This window comes from Mustela lutreola, chromosome 3 (genome assembly GCF_030435805.1).
Source record: "Mustela lutreola isolate mMusLut2 chromosome 3, mMusLut2.pri, whole genome shotgun sequence".
Classification (NCBI taxonomy): domain Eukaryota; kingdom Metazoa; phylum Chordata; class Mammalia; order Carnivora; family Mustelidae; genus Mustela; species Mustela lutreola.
In genome coordinates, this window is record NC_081292.1 from 20,703,005 (window position 1) to 20,726,750 (window position 23,746).

At 41.5% G+C, this 23,746-nt stretch overlaps 1 protein-coding gene and 1 long non-coding RNA gene across 7 annotated transcripts in view; one reads left to right on the top strand and one right to left on the bottom strand.

Annotated features, from left to right (window-relative positions):
- Window positions 1-19,644, bottom strand: part of LOC131826468 (uncharacterized) — a 268,182-nt gene extending 248,538 nt beyond the window's left edge. The window contains exons 1-2 of one of the 6 annotated variants that reach the window (XR_009351612.1): window positions 19,377-19,644; window positions 16,734-16,788 (exon numbers count right to left, since the gene is read on the bottom strand). This is a non-coding gene — a long non-coding RNA (uncharacterized LOC131826468). Of the gene's footprint in view, window positions 1-16,733; window positions 16,789-19,365 lie in introns of all 6 variants that reach the window. The other 5 variants (XR_009351610.1, XR_009351609.1, XR_009351611.1 and 2 more) reach the window with 5 other exon arrangements.
- Window positions 19,645-19,676: 32 nt separating this feature from the next.
- Window positions 19,677-23,746, top strand: part of SAMD12 (sterile alpha motif domain containing 12) — a 316,947-nt gene continuing 312,877 nt past the window's right edge. Inside the window, exon 1 of the mRNA XM_059168832.1 lies at window positions 19,677-19,828. Coding sequence (XP_059024815.1) covers window positions 19,816-19,828 — 13 coding nt within the window. The 5' untranslated portion in view covers window positions 19,677-19,815. The remainder of the gene's footprint in view (window positions 19,829-23,746) is intronic.

Genomic DNA, 23,746 nt, shown 5'->3' on the forward strand with positions numbered 1-23,746 from the left:
AGGGAAGCCAGTCAAACACAGTGCTCGTACCCAGGGCAGTACCTGGTCCAAAATGTAATTGACATATGGACTAAAAAATGGACAAATGCCCTTTTAAAACCAAGTCTCAGAGAAGAAAATTTGTTATCATTTATATTTCCATTTCTAGTGCCTGGCACAAGGTCTGGCTACTTAATTGCTTAAATGGTCCTTCGTGTGTTCTCTCCTAGAATCAAGGGAGCAGTCTTCTGGAAGCATATGGCTCCTTTCTTGATCCATCAGGTCCAAAGCGATACAAGCTAAAAGCATCAAAGGAATGTAACATTACATTACTCTGCATAATAATGAAATTTATTGCATTGTAAGAAAAAGGAAGAAAAAGTTGTAAGGCAAATCACAAAGCAGTTAGAAAACACTGTGTTCTCCCCAAGAATTAAAATAATTTTAGGGTGAGCTATGTGCTGTTCTAACAAATCTGTAAGGGCTTTTACAAAAGTAGTATCTTTAGGAAAATCCCCTAACTGACCTGCCTTGGAGGGTATATGCCCAAACTGAAGGATGCTGTGAGACTTGAAACACCAAGACCCCCTGGTGCTGAACCACTCTGCAGCTCTTCAGGTTATCAGAAGAAATCACTGGTTGTCCAAATAAAAGCTCCAGGGTCCTACCCTGAACTCAAGGACTTGTACTTGGGAAATGACTTAATAAGGGAAATCACAATGAGTCCCAGAAGGACCCGATGGATAAGGGCTGGAGTTTTCCAGAATAGAGTTTCAATACGGAAATCCAGAAGATAAGGCTCCCAAGGATACAGAAGCAAAACCAGGGATAGGGAAGTCAGAATAGAAACTGTGGATGTATTTAAAGAGAACCCATCTAGGAAAGGGTTGCCTTCTTAGTCAACGCACATATGTTTGGACCCTGGAAAAGTTATATTTAGTACTTGGCTCTATTTTTTTCTTTTTCAATAGAATTTATTTTTTAGAGCAGTTTTAGGTTCATGACAAAATTAAGCAGAGTATACAGAGAATCCCCATATACCCCCGTCCCCACACACGCACAGCTTCCCCATTATCAACATACCCCACCAAAGCTTACATTTGTTATGACTGGTGAACCTACCTTGATAACCTATTATCACCCAAAGTCCATAGTTTACATTGGGTTCTTTCTTGGTGTTGTACATTCTATGGGTTTGAACAAATGCATAGTAACATGTGTCTACCATTAGAGTATTATACGGAGTCGTTTCTAGACCCTAAAAACTTCGGTGGGTCAATTGCTTTTTAAAATTACCCAGTCCCTCAGTAAAGAAAGTTACGTATATGTACACAAGTATACACACATCTTGATATTCTGAAGTAGTGATTCTGGAGAGGTTGAGGGTTGAGAGACAGAGCAGCTGTCTATTGAGGGATGGTGTTCTGGACTTCCACGTGCTAAGGGGCAATGTAACGAGAAGGGGCTCAAGTGATGTGTCAGGGAAGAGTCCCAGTGGTAAGAAACAGCTATTAATTGCGTAAGTCAAGACAGTTTCACAATAAGAATCCTGTGCTTGCCCACAACAAACCCAAAAGAGCAAGCTACATTATATCTCCCTCAGAAAGACTCACGTTGCACATCAGTATATCAAACTCTCTAGGAAATGTAACATTACATTACTCATTAGTCAAGAAAACTACCTAACTTCTTTTAAGATTGCATTCTCCGAAAACTATCTATTGATATATGCTAAATCCGTGGCACCCCATGTGAGGACTGCTATACAGCCAAGTGATGGGTTTTATTTTAATGATGGTGTGCTGTAACACAAAAGGATATTACTGGGGAGTTATGTTGTCAGAGAATGGAAGAATGACTGGAGATGTATGCCCTGTTAAGACCACGCTACAGTATTTCCATCCCATTCCATTCTTACCTGGTGTAGAATAAGGACAGTGGCTAAGGGATAGGAAAAGGAGAATCAAGAGTGTCATGGCTAAGAACGAATTGACCAGACCTGTTCACTAATTTCTGTAAGAATGGGGAAGCAGGAAGAAGGAGGTCTCATCTAATATAAAACGTTAGCATAGGAAATGACCTTTAAGATCATCTACTTTGGTTTTCACACTTGTATTTAGCATTGGGACCTCCACACATCCAAGTTTCAAGGAGAAATCTAAAGTGCAGAACAGGAGAAAGTAGAGGCTGTGGGTGTGTTTTATCAAATAGTGGAGGAAGGAAGAGTGTGGGAGAGAAATTCCCACGCTTCCTGTTGTGAAAGTTTGGCTGGGAATTTTTAGAACATCTTAGATCTGAGAGAAGTGCCTCAAGATACAGATCTCATAACTCAAGTATTATTTTTCTCCCACTCTGAAATATTTCAGGATAACAAGTTCCAGAGGCTGGAATATTTATTTATTTATTTATTTATTTATTTATTCATTCATTTATTAAGATTTTATTTAGTTATTTGAGAGAGCAAGAGAATGAGAGAGTGAGAGAGAGAGCATGAGAGGGGGAAGGTTGGAGGGAAAAGCAGACTCCCTGCTGACCAGGGAGCCTGATGCGGGACTCAATCCTGGAACTCCCGTAACATGACCTGATCTGAAGGCAGTTGCTTAACCAACTGAGCCACCCAAGCACCCCTCAGAGGCAGGAGTATCAAAGTCTATTTGATGTAAATAATTTTAGAGGCCTTGATTTATGATAAGACCCACACTTTGATGGTTAGAAGCAATACCTTGGAGTTGACTGAGACCAGTTCCAGGCTCTATCACCTTCCTCCACATATTAACATCCAACAAACTACTTCTCTGTGCATACTTCAGTTTTTCCATCTATAAATTGGGTTAATAATAGAATAGCATCCATTTCCCAGGGATATTGTGAAGATGGAATGAGCTTTTCCATCAAAAATGCTTAGCACAACACCACACAAAGCAAACACATTTAGCTCATTTTTAATTAACATTAGCTCATTATTTAAGATGGTAGCTACACACGAAGCATCATGCTAGGTGAGATGAGAGAGATGGAGTAGTACAAGGTTTCTTTCTTTTTTTTTTTCTTAAAGATTTTATTTATTTATTTGTCAGAGAGAGAGCGAGTGAGAGGGAGCACAGGCAGACAGAGTGGAAGGCAAAGTTAGAGGGAGAAGCAGGCTCCCTGCGGAGCAAGGAGCCCGATGTGGGACTCGATCCCAGGACGCTGGGATCATGACCTGAGCTGAAGGCAGCTGCTTAACCAACTGAGCCACCCAAGCATCCCTACAAGGTTTCTTTTAAAGTCTTCAAATACTAACTGCATTCATTTATTCAATACTTATTTTTTTCTAAGAATTTTACTCACATTATCTCTTGCAGTGATTTCAAGTATGACCACAAGGGAACAAGAGCCACATGGACCAATCCCGAGCAGAGCAGATTACTTAGCCTGGCCCCCTGCCAACAGTGGTGCAATTCTACTCAGGGAAAAGACACTTGAAAATCAATGCAATGGGCCCTCCCCAAGAAGATCAGCAAGAGTATCCAGCCAACACCAAGTTTGCCAGTGGCACAGAATTGCAAAACTCTAGTGCTAGGGGAATATAGCATACAGAATTCATGGTTTTTTCCCCAAGATTCTTTAGTCTTTCAATTTTATTTTTTTCTCTTTCCTTTTTCAACCAATTTCTTATTTTATCAACTCTTTTTTAAAATCTTTTTCCATTTTCATTTTTACAGTTATACCATCATTTCCTTGTATTTAATTTTATTTTGTATATATATATATATATATATATATATATATATATACATATACATATATATGTTTTCTTTCTTTACAATTTTGGGATGCAGGTTCTTCTAACAGAGCAAATGTAGGGCTCTGTTCCCTTCACCTGTCTGCATATTCTCTTTTCTCTTCCTCCATGCTCTTCTTCTTCCTCCTCCTTCTTGCTCATGGTTTGGTTTGGTTTTGTTTTGTAAAGTCTATTTTAAATTTTCTCACCTTTACTGGTGCCTTGTTAGTGCAGTAGGTAGTGCAACAGTCTCATAAATTTTGACCTTTACAGTTATAGTCTATCCTTCCAATGTATTCAATTCAATGTATTTAAAAATATGTTTAAATATGTATATGTGTGTGTGTGTATGTGTGTGTGTGTGTAAGTTTTCCTTTCTTTATAATTTTGAGATGTAGTTTCTTCTAACAAACTGACCAAAATACACTCAGGATATAGTGTATCGCTCTGCTCTGTTCACCTGTATATTACTTCTTTTTCCCTCTTTTTTTTTTTTTTGTCTTTAAATTTTACAGTTATATTCTATCCTTTCATTATATTTACTTTTATTTTTGTACATATATAAGTTTTTCTTTGCTTACAATTTTGGGATCTAGTGTTTTAACAAATAGACCAAAATACACACAGGATTCAATGTACTGCTTTATTTTGCTCACCTATCTGATTATATTCTTGTTTGTTTGTTTTTTTTTTAATTAAAAAAAATTTTTTTTTGGTTTTGGGTATCTTCTCTTTTGTGTAGTATACATTTCTCTGGGGTCATTGTTCCATTTTAGTATTTTGTTCTCTCATTTATCTTTTCATCTCTGGACAGAATAAGATGGAAAAACTCTCTTAAAAAAAGAGAAAAAGAGGTAGTACTGACTGTCAGAGACCTAATCAGTATGGACATAAGTAAGATAGTGGAACTAGAGTTCAGAATAACAATTATAAAGATACTAGCTGGGCTTGTAAAAAAGAAGGATAGAAGGCACTAGAGAATCCCTTCCTAGAGAAATAAAGAATGAAAATCTAATCAAATCAAAATAAAAAAGGCTATTAATGAGATACAATAAAAATTGGAAGCTCTAACTGCTAGGATAAAAGAGACAGAGGACAGAATTAGTGATATAGAAGACAAAAGGATGGAGAATAAAGAAGCTGAGAAAAAAAGAGATAAATAACTATTGGATCATGAGGGGAGAATTTGAGATACATGATACCATAAAGAAAAACAATATTACTATAACTGGGATCCCAGAAGAAGAGGAAAGGGTCAGGTTGTGGGGGGAGGGGGGGAGGTATACTAGAGCAAATTATACTGGAGAACTTCCTTAATCTGGGTAAGGAAACAAGCATCCAAGTCCAGGAGGCAGAGAATACCCCTCAAAATCAATAAAATAGGTCAACATCCCGACATATAATAGTGAAACTTGCAAATCTCAGAGACAAAGAGAAAATCCTGAAAGTAGCTGGGGATCAGAGGTCCATAACCTGCAACAGTAGAAACATTAGACTGGTAAGAGACATATCCACAGAGACCTGGTAGTCCAGGTGTTAAATGAGAAAAATTCAGGGTGTTAAATGAGAAAATATGCAGCCAAGAATACTTTATCCACCTAGGATGTAATTGAAAATAGGAGAGAGAGAAAGCTTCCAGGACAAGGTGAGGCACATGTGTGGTTCAGTGAGTTAAGCCTCCACCTAGGCTCAGGTCATGATCTCAGGATCCTGGGATCAAGACATGCATTGTGCTCTCTGCTCAGCAGGGAGCCTGCTTCCCCCTCTCTTTCTGCCTGCCTCTCTGCCTACTGATGATCTCTCTCTCTCTGTGTCAAATAAATAAATAAAATCTTTAAAAAAAAGAAAGAAAGAAAACCTCCAGGACAAACAAAAACTAAAAGAACTTGTGATCACCAAACCAACCTTACAAGAAATATTAAAAGTGTTCCTTTAAGCTAAGAGAGAGCCCCAAAATAACATAGACCAGACAGGAACAAAGACAATATACAGAAACAGTGACTTTACAGGTAATAAAATGGCACTAAATTCATATCTTCCAATAGTTACTCTGAATGTAAATGGGCTAAAAGCCACAATCAAAAGAACAATGTGTCAAATTGGATAAAAAAGCGAGACCCATCAATACACTGTCTGTAAGAGACTCATTTTAGACCCGAAGATACCTCTAGATTGAAAGCAAGGGGATGGAAAGCCATTTACCATGCTAATGGACATCAAAAGAAAGCTGGGGTGGCAATCATTATATCAGACAAATTCAATTTTAAACCAAAGACTGTAATAAGAGATGAGGAAGGATGTTATTTCATAATAAGGGGTCTATCCAACAAGAAGATCTAACAACTGTAAATATTTATGCCCCTAACATGGGACCAGCCAATTATAAAACCCAACTAAGTACAAAATCAATGAACCACACTGATAATTATACAAAAATAGTAGGGAACTTTAACATTAGCCTCACGTCAATGGACAGATTGTCTAAACAGAAGTTCAACAAGGAAATAGGGCTTTGAAAGATACACTGGACTAGATGGACTTCACAGATATATTCAGAACATTCCATCCTAAAACAACAGAACACACATTCTTCTCGAGTGCAGATGGACCACTCTCTAGAATAGATCACATACTGGTCACAAATCAGGTCTCAACTGGTACCAAAAGATTGGGATCATCCCCTGCATATTTACAGACCATAATGCTTTGGAACCAGAAGTCAATCACAACAGGAAGTTTAGAAAGAACTCACATACATGGAGGCTAAAAAGCATCCTGTTAAAGAATGATTGGGTCAACCAAGAAATTAAAGAAGAAAGTAAAAAGTTCATGGAAACAAATAAAAATGAAAACACAACTGTTCAAAACCATGCAACAAAGATGGTTCTAAGAGGGAAATATATAGCAATAAAGCTTTTATCAGGAAACAAGAAAGGTCTCAAATACACAATCTAATCTTCATTGAAAGGAACTAAAGAAAGAACAGCAAATAAAGCCTAAACCCAGCAGGAAAAGAAAAATAATAAAGATTAGTGCAGAAATCAATGAAATAGAAACGAAAAGAAGAGTAGAACAGATAAATGAAACTAGGATCTGGTTATCTGAAAGAATTAATAAGATTGATAAACACCTGGCCAGACTAATCAAAAAGAAAAGAGAAAGGACCCAAATAAAATTGCAAATCAAAGAGGAGAGATCACAAATAATACAATCAATTTTAAGAACACATTATGAGAAACTATATGCCAACAAATTAGGCAATATGGAAGTAATAGATTCATTCCTAGAGACATAAAACTACCAAAACTTAAACAGAAGAAATAGAAAACCTGAACAGACTCATAACCATCAAGGAAATTAGAGTAGTAATCAAAAATCCCCCAAAAAACAAGAGTCCAGAACCTGACAAATTCCCTGGGAATTCTACCAAACATTCAAAGAAGAAATAATACCTATTCTCCTGAAACTGTTCCAAAAAACAGAAATGGAAGGGAAACTTCCAAACTCTTTCTATGAAGCCAACATTACCTTGATCCCAATAACCAGACAAAGACTCCACCAAAAAGGAAAATTACAGACCAATATCCCTAATGAACATGAATGCAAAAATTCTCACCAAAATACCAGACAATAGGATCCAACAGTCCACTGAAAGGATTATTCACCTCAACCAAGTGGGATCTATTCCTAGGCTGCTAGGGTGATTCAACATCCACAAATCAATCAATGTGTTACACTACATAAATAAAAGAAGGGACAAGAACCATATGATCCTCTCAATAGATGCAGAGGAAGCATTTGACAAAGTACAGCATCCTTTCTTGATTAAAATTCTTCACAGTGTAGGGATAAAGGGAACATACTTCAAAACCATAAAAGTCATAAAAAGCCCACAGCAAATATTTTCAATGGGGGAAAACTGAGAGCTAGTCCTCTAAGGTCAGGAAGATGGCAGGGATATTCACTATTACCACTGCTAGTCAACATAGTACTAGATGTCCTGGCCTCAGAAATCAGACAACGAGAAGAAATAAAAAGCATCCAATAGACGAAGAAGTCAAACTCTCACTCTTTGCAGATGATATAATACCTTTTGTAGAAAACCCAAAAGGCTCCACCCCCAAACTGCTAGAACTCATACAGGAATTCAGTAAAGTGGCAGGATATAAAGTCAATGCACAGAAATCAGTTGCATTTCTATACACCAACAACAAGACAGAAGAGAAATTAAGGAACTATTCCCATTTACAATTGCACCCAAAACTGTAAGATACTTAGGAATAAATCTAACCAAAGGGACAAAGAATCTCAGAAAACTATAGAACATTCATGAAAGAAATCAAGGAAGACACAAAGAAATGGAAAAACGTTCCATGCTCATGGATTGGAAGAACAAAAATTGTGAAAACATCTACGCTACCAAGAGCAATCTACACATTCAATGCAATCCTTATCCAAATACCATCGACTTTTTTTTTTTCAAAGAAATGGAACAAATAATCCTAAAATATATATGGAACCAGAAAAGACCCAAAATAGCCAGAGGAATGTTGAAAAAGAATACCAAAGCTGGTGGCATCACAAATCTGACTTCAAGCTCTGTTACAAAGCTGTAAGCATCAAGAGAGTATGGTACTAGCACAAAAACAGATGCATAGATCAGTGGAACAGAATAAAGAGCCCCAAAATGGACCCTCAACTCTATGGTCAACTAATCTTTGACAAAGTAGGGAAAAGTATCCAATGGAAAAAAGACAGTCTCTTCAACAAATTGTATCAGGAAAATTGGACAGCCACATATGGAAGAATAAAACTGGACTATTTCCTTATACTATACACCAAAATTGACTCCAAGTGGATAGAAGACCTAGTGTGAGGCAGGAATCCATTAAAACTCTTGAGGAGAACACAGGCAGCATCCTTTGTGACCCTGGCCACAGCAACTTCTTGCTAGACACATCTCCAAAGGCAAGGGAAACAAAGGGGAAAATGAACTATTGGAACCTCATCTAGATAAAAAGGTTTTGCAGATCAAATGAAACAGTCAACAAAACCACAAGACCACAGATAGAATGGGAGAAGATATTTGCAAATGACATAACAAATAAAAGGCTAGTATCCAAAATCTATAAAGAACTTATTCAAACTCAACACCCAAAGAACAAATAATCTAATCAAGAAATGGGCAGAAGACAAGAACAGGTATTTCTCCAAAGAAGACATACAAATGGTCATCAGACACATGAAGAAGTGCTCAACATCATTCCGCATCAGGGAAATACAAATCAAAAACCACAGTGAGATACCACTTCACATCAGTCAAAGTGGCTAACATTAACAAGTCAGGAAATGACAGGTATTGGCAAGGATGAGGAGAAAGGGGAACCCTAGAACACTGTTGGTAGGAATGCAAACTGGTGCAGCCACTCTGGAAAACAATATAAAGGTTCCTTGAAAAGTTGAAAATAGAGCTTCCCTATGACCCAGAAATTGTGCTACTGGATATTTACCCCAAATGAAGATACAAATGAAGTGATACAAATGAAGTGATCCTAAGGGGTACATGCAGCCCAATGTTTATAGCAGCAATGTTCACAATATCCAAACTATGGAAAGAGTCCAGATGTCCACTGACAGGTAAATGGATAAAGAAAATGTGCCATATGTATACAAGGGTGTACTAAAAAAAAAAAAAAAAAAAAGAAAGAAAGAAAGACAGAAATCTTGCCATTTTCAATGATGTGGATGGAACTAAAGGGTATTATGTTAAGCAAAATAAGTCAGAGAAAGATAATTATCATATGATCTCACTCATATATAGAATTTAAGAAACAAAACAGAGGATCATAGGGGAAGAAAGGAAAAAATAAAACAAGATAAAATCAAAGAGGGAGACAAACCATAAAAGACTCTTAAGCATAGGAAACAAACTGAGGGTTGCTGGAGGAGAGGAATAGGGGGGTAGGGTCACAGGATGATGGACATTAAGGAGGGCACTTGATATAAAGAGCAGTGGGTATTATATAAGATTGATAAATCACTGACCTCTCGCTCTGAAACCAATAAAACATATGTTAATTAATTAAATTTAAATCTAATAAAAATAAATCATGGTTAAAAAAATAAAGTATGTTCAGAAATTCTTAGACATTCTCTTCAAAAAATAGAGCCTGATTCTCCTCCTCTTGAGTAAAGGCTGGACCAAGTAGTTCACGTCCAACAAGAAGAATAGGCAAGAGTGATGATCTGTGATTATCGAGACCAGGACACAAAAGGCATGTAGCCTCTCCTGGCTTTCCTGGATCACTTACTCCCTTGGGTTGTTAGGAACAATCCAGCAGTCTCATGAAGATATCCATGTTGCCAGGCACCAAGGCCTCCCCCCTCATAGCCAGCTCTAACTTGCCAGTTGTGTGAGGGACCCACCACGGAAGCAAGTCCTCCATCCCCAGTCAAGCCTTCGGATGATGGCAGCCTTGCCAACACTTGATGGCAGCTACATGAGAGAGAGTGAGCTGGAACCACCCAGATTAAGCTGTTCTCCAATTCTCTGAGCCACAGAAATTCTGTGAGATGATCAATTCTTTTAAACCACTAGATTGGGGGGTTTAATTTGTTAGGCAACTGATCCTCAAAAAGCCCCTGAGACAGATATATTGTTACCCATTTTGTAAAAGAGCAAATTGAGGGCAGAGAGGTCACTTCGTTTCAATTCACCCAGTTGGTATGTGGTGAGAGGTGCACTTCAAACTCAGATCTGCAGTTTCCAGGCTCCAGGGTATTCCCACTCCCAACACTGTGCCTCCAATGGCCAAGTCAACAATACAGACAGCACTTGGAAGGCAGCACCATAAGGACCCAGAGCCTCTGGGAGGCTTTGTGGTTGGGTCTGCCTGCTTTCTGAAACCAGAACAGGAAATGAGAAAGAAGGACCCTCCCCCCCCGACCACCACCTTTCCCCTTACACACATGTCAATCCAAGAGTCCCTATAATCCAAGAAGGGTTATATGAGGAAGGCAGCAATCACTCTAACACACACACAGACACACACACACGCCAACCCAAGGGTCCCTATAACCTAAGAAGGGCTTGTATGAGGAAGGCAATGACCACAAACAAACAAGCGCGCGCGCACACACACACACACACTGGATCACTTAAGACACCCGACAGATGCTACAGCATGAGGATAAAACCATGGAGAAAAAATAAGCTGAGACTATCCCTTGCTCTCATAAGATCCACATTTGCAGCTTTTAGGATTCCTGAACAAAATCAGACCTCCCAGAACTAACTTTTAAATGCCGCATTTCTAACACTTCCCACAGGCTGGAGAAAGCAAGAAGCAGGCAAATCTGGGGCTGTGCTCTGCGGATGCTTGCCTGATCTCGCAAGGTGCATCTTGGGTGTGCTACATTCCTTCTCTCCCAGGTGCAATCTAAATCATCACCTCTGTCCCATTTTTCTTTAACTTCTTTGAGTTTGGCAGATATGAGGATTGAGCCCTAGATCATGCCTTCAGGTTTATGAGGACAGTAATCTGTCATCAGCCCCTGCTGTGCCTTTTATCGGGCTCCGGTTGCACAAATTCCCCGGACTTTTACTTTTTGACAACTGGAGGACTTTTCTCATCTCTAACCACGAAGACTCAACTCCATTCTTTTCTTTTGTGACAACACAATATGCTATTTTTTTTCTGCCCCTGGGAAAAGAAGAAAGCATAGAGCTTGCTTCCTAAAAAGAAAAGGCTGTAGAAGTTTTATCATAACACTTGCCACCCTTCAAGGAGAGAGGCACGGGGAGCAGGCAGGATGGGGAAGTGGGTGCTTCTTTAGGTCCGTGCCTGATATCAATGTATCCAGCCCCATGTTTTGATTTTGATCTGCCACCCTCCAAAACTGCATATAGCAGAAACACTACTGTGCAAAATTAGAGCAGTGGCATGATAAAGTAGTGAAACACACAGCCTCCAGAACGAGCATGCACATTTTTAAAGTACTCAGAAGAATTTCTGGCAAACTGTAACCACTCCGTAATGTTAGATTCATATAGATAGGTTACATCTTTTGAACACTCCCATTTCTTTTGAGATCTACCTCTCCGCTCAGATGGGGGTTTTCATTTCCTTATTTAATTCTTGAAAACAAAACAAAACAAAAAACCCAAACACCATATTAAGGTATAAGAGTCCAAAAGAAAACTTTGGACTAGTCTCCCCATCTCCCGTATTTAGAACTAGAAATTTATTTTAAAGACAGAATGTTTTGAATATGCAGACATCGGCATAAACTCTTTCCTTAATGTTCTCGAAGTTTGACCTGCAAGGGATTACTTGACTAGACTGTAGACATACAATTACATGCCCTGATGTCAAGGGACAACGTAAAGTATTTTCAAGCACAAAGCTGCCCATCCCTGATTTTTAGTCTCTATTTTTACTTGAGAATCTAACCCTATCGAAGTGCTGAGTCCCTTTGTTAAATTCAGCTGTGCATAAGATGTGACTTCCCTAGTAAACGAAGTTCCTACATCTCATGCCTGGAGGATTGTAAAAAATTGTGACACATTTCCTTTCTTAGCTCTGCATACATAGCCAGTGGCCGGGGTGGGTGGTTGCAAGGGTCATTCTTTTCCAGAACTGGTTGAAGAAGGAAAGTGTGGAGTCAGCAATAAGTCTCTGGTAATAATCATTTCCACAAATGTACTATGCAAAATGTACTGAACAAAATGCCTTGGCTACATTTTTTTTTTACATTTTTTTTAAAGGTTTATTTATTTTAGAGAGGGAGAGAGGGGAGAGGAGAGAGAGAATCCCTACCAGACTCCCCGCCAAGCATAGAGTCCAACCCCAGGCCCCTGAGATCATGACCTGAGCCAAAATCAAGAGTCCAGTGCATACCCAACTGAGTCATCCAGGTGCCTCAGACCTTAGCTACTTTTTTTCATTGATTCTACCCAATGTAGCTCATGCTGTAGACTCAGGAACCAGCTCTGCTGACTCCGCCCATTTTTTTCATACCCACAAAAAAATGAAAATTCAGTGAGGACTTTCTAGTATGAGAACAGTGCTTTGTCAAGTCCACTGATCCATGAGGCCAGTGGCACCTGGATTCCTTAGAATTATATGCTGATTACTCAATTGATTAGTTATACCAACTCTACTTCTAATACCTGCCTTTTTATGACACACACAGACACTCAAATGGGATTGGTTCCTACCTCTCACTTCTTCTTAACAACAATGGCCAAATTTACTTTCATGCAAAGCCTAGATTCTACTGTTTTCTAGTCTCGCATGAATTAAAGTCACCTGGAGAACCTGTTACACCATAGATTGTTGGGCCCTACCCCTCTGGCTTCTGAGTCAATAAGTCTGGTTGGGACCCATGAATTTCAACTTTTAACCAGCTCCCAGGTGAAGTTCATGCTATGGGTCCGGGACTCAGACTCTAGGAACACCTGCTCTAGTTTACAAAAGACGGTACAGGATTCTGGTCTTTTGTGGGTTATGTCCCCAAGATAAATGTGTAGAATTCCTAACCTTAGATATTGATGAAGGTGATGTTAATCTGGAAATTTCAAACTAAAGTGAAGTAATACTGGGTTGGGGGAGCCCTAAATCTAATGACTGGTACCCTTAGAGAAAAGAGAGATTTAAAATCAGAGACATCTCATGAGGAACAAGACCATGTGATGACGAAGGCCAAGATCGGGGTGATATAGCCACACACCAAGGATCCTTGACGGCTGCCAGCAACCACTAGAAACCAGAAAGAAATAAGAGAGGATTCTTCCCTAGGGACTTCAGAGAAAGTATGGCCTTGCCAACACTATCAGACTTCCAGCCTCCAGGAAGTGAAGGATAAATTTGTTGTTTTAAGCCACCCAGATGATTGGACCTTGCTATGGCAACCATAGGAGACTACCACCTAGCCATTGTGGAGATGAGTAATTAACTCAATTTTTCATCCTTCCCTGCACACATCCTTGCCCTGGCTTCTCCATGGCCATAGTGTATTTCCTCATGCCTTGACTATTTGATTGGCCACGTGACTTACCGTGACAAATGACAAAAGGGAAGAAGTGAACACGCCCCAGCTCTGAGCCAGGCCTTAAGAGTCTTGCATACTGGGGTGCCTGGGTGGTTCAGTGGCTTAAGCAGCTGATTCTTGACCTTGACTCAGGTCGTGATCTCAGGGTGGGGAGACGGAGACCCTCATCGGGTTCCCTGCTCAGCAGGCAGTCTGTTTCCCATTCTCTCTCTCCTTCTCTCTCTGCTTCTCCCCACCAACCCTCCTGTCCAATCATGTTTTCTGTCTAAAATAAAAATAAGTCAAGAATAAAGTCTCACATGCTTCCTTTTGCCCTTTATTCCTCTGCTGTCACTCAAAAATAGCTGTCCCTCATGGAGCCACTGCCCCTACACTCTAAGGTAGAGCTACCCCCAACCTATCCACGAATCCGAAGCATGAAGTACAGCTGCCCCAGCCTCTTCCCCTTAAGGCGGATCCACCAACCCAAACTAAGCCTGAAGCAACAGAAACCTTCCTATCCCACCACCCACGCCCACCTAAAAAACGCCTTGGCATGGACCCGGGTTCTAGACATTGTTCTGCCATGGTGTGACCTGAGCATGCTATTTCTCTGCCCCAACTGTGAAATGAGAAGGCTTGGATGAACGTGTCTGTAAGTCATTTTTTGGGTTGGCTCCAGATGTAGAAATATCAACTTCTTACCAGCGTGGAACATTAGAATAAAAACAAAATATAAACTTGAAGTTTCATTGGGGAGAATGTAGACCTAATCATGACTGGATGGTATATTCATGTGCTCTTTCAATCAGTCATCATTTGTAAACCACATGATACACGTATTATGTAATTATTACGTGGCAAGCAGTACTCGTGGCCCGAAACCTCAAAGGCGAGCAAACCAGAGTCCACCCCTGCCCTCATGGAGCCAGTGGAAGCACTCACATTATTTCCATGAAACCCGGTCTGAGTCTCCTAGCAAGGGAGCAGAGGGAGTGGAGAGGACGCCCACATTCAAGAGGTTTGTTGCAAGAAGCCATGACGAGCCTCAGTGACAGGTTAAGGGAACATGTAATAGAGGAGAATGCCAAATATCTCTTCTCACCCAGGCATTTTGATCTCTATCCTCTTAATGAGATTGCTCAATAGAAGCTTCAGATTAGAATCTCTTGAAGTACTTGAAAAACTTGGAAAAAGGAAAAAAGTGCTAGGGGTGGGAGTCCTACCTCCTGGGATTCTGATTTACTTTGTGAGCATTAAAGTCATTATCTTGGGCACCTGGGTCGCTCAGTGGGTTAAAACCTCTGCCTTCGGCTCGGGTCATGATCTCAGGGTCCTGGGATCGAGTCCTGCATCTGGCTCTCTGCTCAGCAGGGAGCCTGCTTCCCCCCTCTTTCTCTCTGCCTGCCTCTCAACCTACTTGTGATCTCTGTCAAATAAATTGAAAAAAAAAATCTTTAAAATCATTATCTTTTAAGCGTCCCTACCCTCCAAAATAGGTCTGCTGTGAATAGGATACATCCTGTATTAGTTTCTATTGCTGCATAACAAATTAAACAAATTAACAAATAGAAAATAAGCAAATTTAGCAGCTTAAAGAAATATTGATTTACTAGCTCACAGTTCTGTATCTCAGCGGAATGTGTGGGCTCACCCGTGTTCTCCGTTCAGGTTTTACAAGACCTAAATCAAGGTGTCAGGGGGGTTGAATGCTTATCTGAAGCCTCTGGGGAAGAACCCATTTCCAGCCTCATTCAAGTTGTTAGCAGAATCCAGTTCCTCATAACTACAGGACTGAGGCCCCCTTTCCTTTGCTGGCTGACTGCCAGGAGCCACCTGTATCCCTACTCACATGCCTCTCACTTTAAAGGAGTAACCTGTGTGTTGAGTCTTCCTCGTGCCTAGAATCTCTTTGAATTCCTCTTCTGCCCTTCCCTTTTGCTCCCAGTAGAAAATTCTTTCTTGATTGATTACACTGGGCCCACCCGGATAATCTTCCATTTTTAAGATTTTAACAGAATACAATCACAGGAAGAAAGACTCATTACATTCCCTGGTTCAGGGGATTTGGGTATGGAATCCTGAGAGTGATTTTTAGAAATTCTGTCTACCATATGTGATCGAGGTAAGTGCCAGGTCCTTAGGAGGTCCTCCTAAGGAGGAATGGAGTCAACTGTCACTTTACTGTGGCAAAGAAAGAGAAAGTATAGATGATCAAAGAGTAGCTGATAAATAGGTCATTTATCATACTTAATTGAATCTAAGCATACATTACTTTTTAAAAATTTTTATGGAAGTATCTCTTACACACACACACACACTCTTCCACAAATCAGATATAGATGGCCCAATACTTTTTTACAAACAGTATACATCTGTGAAAACACCATGCAGCTCAAGAATCACAACATCCCAGATGTCATGGGGTTTCTTTCCAGCCACTAACCATTCCCTGTGCTTATATTCCCCTTTCATACACTTAGGGGAACCCCTATCCTGACTTCTAATGCCATAGAGTTATCTGACCTGGTTTCTGAAATATGAATAAATAAATAAATAAATGAACAATAGGTAGATAGAGTCACACAATATATATTTTTGCCTGGCTTTTTTTGTTCAACATTCTGCCTGTGTGTTGTGGTAGACAGGCTCTAAGATAACGCCCCATGATCTCCCTTTGAGTAGCTTGCCTCTAACTAATAGAACATGAAAACATCGAGGGGATGGTGCTTCTAAGATTAGGTAACAAGCGGTTGTGACTTCCATCTTACTAGCAAACTCTACTTAGCCTTCATAGCTTGTGTGCTTTGATGAAGCAGGCTGCCCTATTGGAGAAGCTCTTGTAGAAAAGTAGTGAGGCTGGTCTCTGGCCAACAGCCAGCAAAAAACTGAGGCCCTCTGTCCAACAGCCTGAGAGGAAGTGAATTCTGCCAACTAGCACATGAACTTGAAAGCTTACCTTTCCCAAGTTGAACCTTCATATGATGTTGGCCCACCAACACCTTCACTGAAGCCTGTAAAAGACCATGAAGCAGAAAGCCCAGCTCAGCTGTGCCCAAATCTCTGTCCCACAGAAGTAGAGATCAGAAATGGGTGTTAATTTTTGCCTCAATTTTGAGGTGATGTGTTACCATCAACAGATACCTAATGGATCTATTTGTGTTGTTGTATATAGTTGTAATTCATTCATTCTCACTCCTTTATAGTAGGATTTGGTAAAACTTTTTTCTGTAATGATCAGACAAGAGATATTTTAGGTGTTCCTGGCCAAAAAGCAAAACTGAAGTTATCATGTAGCTGCTTCTATATAATTTTCACATGTCACAAGATATTCTTTTCCCTCCCAACCACTTAAACATGTAAAAACCATACTTAGCTCATGAACAAGACTCAGAGAGGCAGTATACCATATTGGGTCCATAGGCTATAGTTTGCTAACCCGTCCAGTATGGGGTGGTTTATTTAAACCATAATTCATTAATCTATTGTTGATGAACATGTGGGCTGTTTCCAGTTTGTAGCCATGACAAATAATGTAGCCACGAACATTCCTGTATAGGTCTTTTGGAAACATGTATACATCTGCCTGCTACCTACACTCACAAGGGAACTGCTACGTCACGGAATAAGCATTATTTAGCTTAATATGCCAAATGGCTTTCCAAAGTGGTTGTATCGATTTGTCCCCCACCAGCAGGACTCACAAGTCCTTGCTGCTCCACAGTCTTGCCAAGAGTTGGTATTTTCTGTCTTTTCCTTTTGGCGATTCTAATGAGAACTGTTTCATCCTATCCCCAGGTGATCAGCCAGAATTGAAAGCCCCCAACTTAACTTCTCCTTATCCTTTATTAGGTTAAGCCATGTGATACTGCTCTATTTCTACATTTAAAAAAAATTCAATATTGGCTATTTCTTATGGCTAAACTAATATTTCCTTCACATCTCGTTTACATTTATACTAAAAATGAAATTCAAACTAGAATGCACATCAACTGGGAAGGATCTGAAAGATGTGAACTGAAATAAAGTTTTTAAATTAAAAATGGATTTCAGTGTCTTTTCCATTTTAGTATCACCCAGATCCTAAAAGCTTGAAGACAGACCAATGCTTTTCATTTTCATTGCACATGAAAATCACCTGTGGGTTTTTAAAATTTAAGTGTCCCTAGCCAAACATTCAGAAATCCAGATTCTGTGAGATTAAGATGAGGATAAGAATATGTGTTTGTAAAAGGTTAGTGGACTGAGAAGGTCAAGAATCATCCCTTTGCTGGTCCCTTGGCTTTCTTTTACAAATGTTTTATCTAGGGAAAGACTTCTATGAGAGGGGATAGAAAGCACCTGAATTTCAGTTCCTTCCAGATGGTTATGAATTAGATTGGAAAAATTATTTTATCCATGGCAAATACCCATTGTGTCTCACTGAGCAGGTCTCAGGCTACTGTGCCAAGGATGGAAGTTTGGGTTTGATTTGCACACAGCTCTATGGACACACAGTTAAAATATCACCGATGGCATTTAATAGTTACACACAGGTATTTTTAAAAGCACCCAGACACAGCCATATTACCCAATCATAGTAGGATGAGGCACATACTTAGTGACCAGAAAAACAGTGGTGCACATACACACTCATAATTATTTTTTTAAAAAAATTTATGACCGGGACAAAATCTAAGTGGTTGTCTTTATGGGAAGAATCAAATCTTTGTACTTCCTTATTTTCCAGAGTAGTTCTTATAAATATATACATTTTGGGGTCGGGGATAGATATAGATATAGATATAGATACACACACATACATGCAAGGAGGTAGAAGAACTGGGTGCAAACTGGAAGTGACGCCATTTGAATTTCCAAGCTCGAAGCCTTTAAAAGACTTACTACAGCCCTGAGTCAGATTTTTCGTCCAAGATCATCCCCTTAGCTCTATCAGCCATAACGCCAATTGCATTTCCACGTGCAAGAAAAAAAAAAAAAAAAAAAAAGTTTGGGAACTTCCATTTTTATCAGAGTTTACCAGCTCTGGAATTCTATTGCCTTCCACGTGATTCTTTCCCCTGTCTGCCTACAGCACCCCCAATGCCTGGAGTTAGGACACAGGGTTGAAAGAACAATCGCCTTCTTAGGCGCTGTTAATGATTAGGCCCTATCACAGACCGCCAATGGGCTTCCAGGCCAAAGGAGCTGAAAGCCTCCTCGTTGGGAAGCAAGACAGCTTTCCATCATCAGACAGACATCCTCAGATGGGATCCGGTTCCTAGGTTTGGTTCCTAACAACCCCTGGAGGATGATGCCCGTTCGGGATTCTTAAGCCATCGCCCACCCATTTTAGGTGTTTATCCACCTGCACCACCTGGCCGGTCAGAGGACCGCTCTATCACCTGGCGGCATTCTCTGGAACTCCGAGAATCCCAGGGCGCCGAGGGAACAACTTTCTATCGCACCTTGTGCAGCGGCTCTCTGGAGGGAACCACAGCCAGCGGGTGGCTCTGCTCTCCTCACTAAATGGTTAGCCAAACAGCCGGCGAATAAAGCCAGACGATCCCACCACAGACGCCGCCGCCTCCAGCCCCCAGCACAAGCCCTACCTGGTGCTTACCCGCTTGCAACTGCCAGCGAAGAGCTCAATCTCGGGTCTCTATTCAGCGCCGAACGAAGCCCAGCGCAGGGCAGCTTGGGAAATGTAGTCCCGGCCACGTCCCGGGGTCGCCGGCTTCGCCCACGCGGCCCCCCGAGGAGGGATTATTCTACCCGAGCCGGCTGCAGCCAGAGGTGCAGTCCGAGTGTGGAGAAGGGGCCGTCCCCCGAGGGGGATTCGGGGTGCTCTCCCGGGTCGGAGGGAGGGAGGGAACTACACTTCCCAGTCCGCCCTGCGCGGAGCCGGAGCCGGCAGCCTCGCTTTGCGTGACCGCGGCAGGTTGGTCCTAGAGCAGATGAGCGCAGAATATTTAGGCGAGAGCGCGAGGAGGGGGGAGCGCGGGGCAGGAGGAGTATCTCGGCCGAGAAAATTATGCATGCGTTAGGGAAGCTCTGAGAGAATGGCTGTGGAAGGTAAGGGACGCTTGGGCATTTTAAGCTCCCTCTTACCCCGCGCACCCCGATACACACATCCCTGATGAATCCCGGGGATCGTGGGGAGGAGAGGAAAGAGGGTGGTGGCGAGCGGGCCCTTTCTTCCCACACCTCTTGGCACTCACCTGAGCCACGGAAGGCCAGTAGGCGCTTTCTTCAGTTGCTTTGGAAAGACATGTAGGTGCGCAGGACTTTGGGGTTGGAGGCGAAGAGGACCCCTAATGCGACACGGTGTACTGGAAATGGGGGGAAAGCCGAAGAGACCGGCATGAGGTCTCAGCCCCGAGGTGCCCCTTTCGCTGTCCCCGTTCACTGGAGGCGGCTGGGTGGCCACGGGGCTGGGGATACTCGTTTTGCCCCCCACACGTGGTAGAGGACCCCAGCCAGGTGCCTCATCGGGAAGCATGGTCTTCGATTGGGTCCAGGACCCCTGTCGTGCGCGCCCGGCAGCGGAGGCAGCAGATGTACTCAGAGGGTGGAGGTGACCCTACACCTGCCTCTGTTTATACGACCATCCCAGGGTTAGCAAAGTTTACAGAAAAGAAATGGAATCCGCCAGGAATTAAAAAGAACCACCAGTCCCTTCCATGTGGGTGAATCCTTTTCTTCCAAGACCACCTTCCTCTCTTCTAATATAATTTTAGCCTCTGGCTTTGCAGTTTTGGCTCTATAATACTGTCTCCTCTGAACCTCCTGGGGGAAAGCAGGGGCAGGAGGTTTGTGAGGGATCCCAAGTTTTCCTTTCAGATTCTTGTTCCCTTGTAACAGAGACTTTTTTTTTGTGGAGGGTAGTTTATGGGGGGGGGGGGCGGAATATGCGGGCCAGATGTGTTTGCGGCGTAAATTAGAGGTCAAACTGCGCCTGAATAATAAAATGCAATAATCCTGGGACTGAAGGAGAACCTACAGTTCCCCCCAGAGTTATGGCTCCTGAGTGTGGCTCAGGTAAGAGGGGAACTGGGGCAGGAAAAAGAGGGCATGCCTGCCAGCGCATCTGGCTCCTTGCCAAGGGGAAATGAGCCTGTTCCTCGTAGGCTAGAGGCAAGAGGGAACCACAAGGCTTGCTTTCCTCTCTCTTCCCTGCCCCAAGAGAGAGCAACTGAACTACTCCGATTCCTGCTCTCATTATAATTACTTAACCATCTGAAGTAGTAACAACCCAGTATTTCTGTTCAGTACCTTAACTCAAACTGTTGCCTTTGGGCTGAGGTTCAGAGCGTCCTAGATGGTTACTTTTAGTTATATTTACATCTATGGTTTTTAAAATGTGTCTGTAACAGACATGGCTTTGAAAAAAAAGACAAAGATGTTTCTAAGTTTTCGCTACTGTGAAAATGTAATATTAAGGTGAGAATCTAGCTTTCTGCATCGTTACAGTTGATGGTAAGTGAAACAAGACTTCAGATGAGTGGAAAAAAGATAAAAAAAGATAAAGTTCATCCTGAGCTTCAGGCCAAAGTTAGGTTAACCTGCGGTACCCCTTCTGCCCACCCTTAAGATGACCTTGATTATCCTCTCTTCTCTGCACTTTTCTGTGTTCCCAAGTGAGAGACACTCCCACTGGTTGCCAGTCCGCGGTGTATTTGAAAACCATTTCCTGTTCAGTGTAAGAAGTATAAAATTAGTCATATTTCTTGTCTGATGGGTTATTATACCAGCAAAGGCAGACCTTGTGAGAAAACAAGAGCTTTGGAATGAAGTACACGTAGACTGCAGAGGCTTTTTTTTTTCCCCCCTAGAGACTTTTTGGTTCAAGTGCTTGTCTCTGATAAACAGGAGAACCTGAGTTTGGATCACGATGAGGTCTCAACTGCAGGACTGAAGGAAGTTGTTTAAACTTCGGCTGCAGGGAGGATTCTCTAGCTCTGTTTTTGCAAAGGCAGTTTGCTTAGCCTAGATTGGGCACTTCTTGGCTACTCACCTGGTCTTTCAAAAGGCTCAGGAAAACTTCCCAACCCTGTCTCAACCCTTTGTTCCCTCTGCCTTCCCAGCATCTGCCCTAGTCTGTGGGAGGTACCTTCTGCACTAAATGACCTTAGAACGGGTGCTTACACCTATTTTAACATTTCCATACTTAATCTCTCACTAGACTATAAGAGGTGTAAGCCCTTTGGGATTGGGACCTTATACTTTTTGACTTTATATTCCCAGCCCCTAGCACAGTACCTGACCCATAGTATGTTCTCAGTAAATGCTTATGGAATGTATGGGAAATATTTCAAGGCCACTTTTGTAACTGACTCCGTAGGTGTGCATGGGGCTTTCTTAGGAGCCCATGTGCTGGAAAATAAGGGGCTTCGGAGAGATTTGAAGGTAGGGGAGGTTTTTTAAAGGAAGCACCCCTCCAGTTTTTTTGTCCTCATGCTCGAAGAATCTTTTAGAGCAGGAGTTCTCCTCTGCAGGGTAACAGTCCTCTACGTGTGGGATTGGGATATTTTGGGGCTGCTGTTGGTGTTTTTTTTGTCCATGGGCCAGCGATGCTGTATATCCCTCCATGCATGGCCATCCCATACAAAGTTCATAACCCAAAATCAAGTTAACCAGCAGTGTCCCTAAGTTCGTTAAGAAACACTGATTCAGAGAAGGAATTTGGCTGGAGGAACTGGAATTGGAAATTGGGTACATGTTAAACTAACATCTGAACTTTAGTTTCTGCATCTGGGGAAAAAGGACGCACTACTGATAACTTCCCAGGGATGTTGGGAAGATTTAATGAAGGAGGGGGCTTCTGAGGGAATGCTCCGAACATAGATCCTCAGTAAATGTTTTTGTACTTCCATCCTTCTTAACAAAAAAACAAACAAAAAAATAATAAAAAGAAAAGAAACAAAAACCTTTACTATTTGGCATATTTTGTATTCTGAATTTTCACTTATTCATACAAGCCTAATTAGCAAAATAGAAGGGTTTTTTTTTTTTTTTATCATGTGTAACCTGTTTAAGCTTGACCTTATGTTAAGTGTAAAGTGGTAAAAGTGTTAAGAACAAATAGCTCTTTCATTTTGTTAAACCTGTAGCCTTGACTTTAAGATGACAAAGAGGTGCCCTTTGTTTTATGGCTACCCTGGGTTATAGTTTCTTCTCTGAAATTAATTACAGTATATTGTTTCTATTTCCTAGCGTGGTGGTGAGCCATGCCTCCCCTTTACTGGCAGCTGGGCAGCTTAGAGTCCTGCTCTCCAGCCCTAGATCCCCTGGTCCCCATTCAGGTTGGGATTATGTTTATATCCATTGTCTTTTTAAAAAAAAAAAAAAACATTGTATTTTAGTAAATCACCCCAAATAGCTGGGATAATTAGGGCCACTGGAGAGGAGGTAGCATGCAGAAACCACCGAGTAATCCGTTCTCCATGGACAGCTTGTGTAGATGATTGTGTCCATAGGTGATGTTTAACAGAAATGGATTGCATTGTTACACAAGGAGAGGAAAAAAGTGGACTCATCAGGGACCGTGTTGTGTTCATCTCTGTATTCGGGGACTGGTGCTTGGCAGTGATTGTTTCCTGAGTGGAGTATAGATGCCCTGAAGCAAGAGAACCGTATTCCTACTCCTTGTTCACACTTCCTTCTCTTCTTGCTTCATCTTCAGAGCTGCATCAGCAGAGTGGGGTGGACAAACATTGGTGCGTCCTGTTTCTACTCCAGATCTAATAGACTAGTCGCTCTCGTGTGGGATAAAAATGATTTCCAAGTTTGAGCACTCCATCTCCCCAAGGATTTCAAATGGAAGGCAGTGTGCTGTAGATGACAGATCTGCGTTAAGGAATCTGAACTTTCCATCCTAAATGAACACATGGGCTATCAAATGGCCTCAAAGTCACTTAAGGCTCAGGTTTTAGAGGTTTTCCTCCTGTAAAAGAGAAAAATCAAAACAAAACCCTGCCTATCACCAAGATA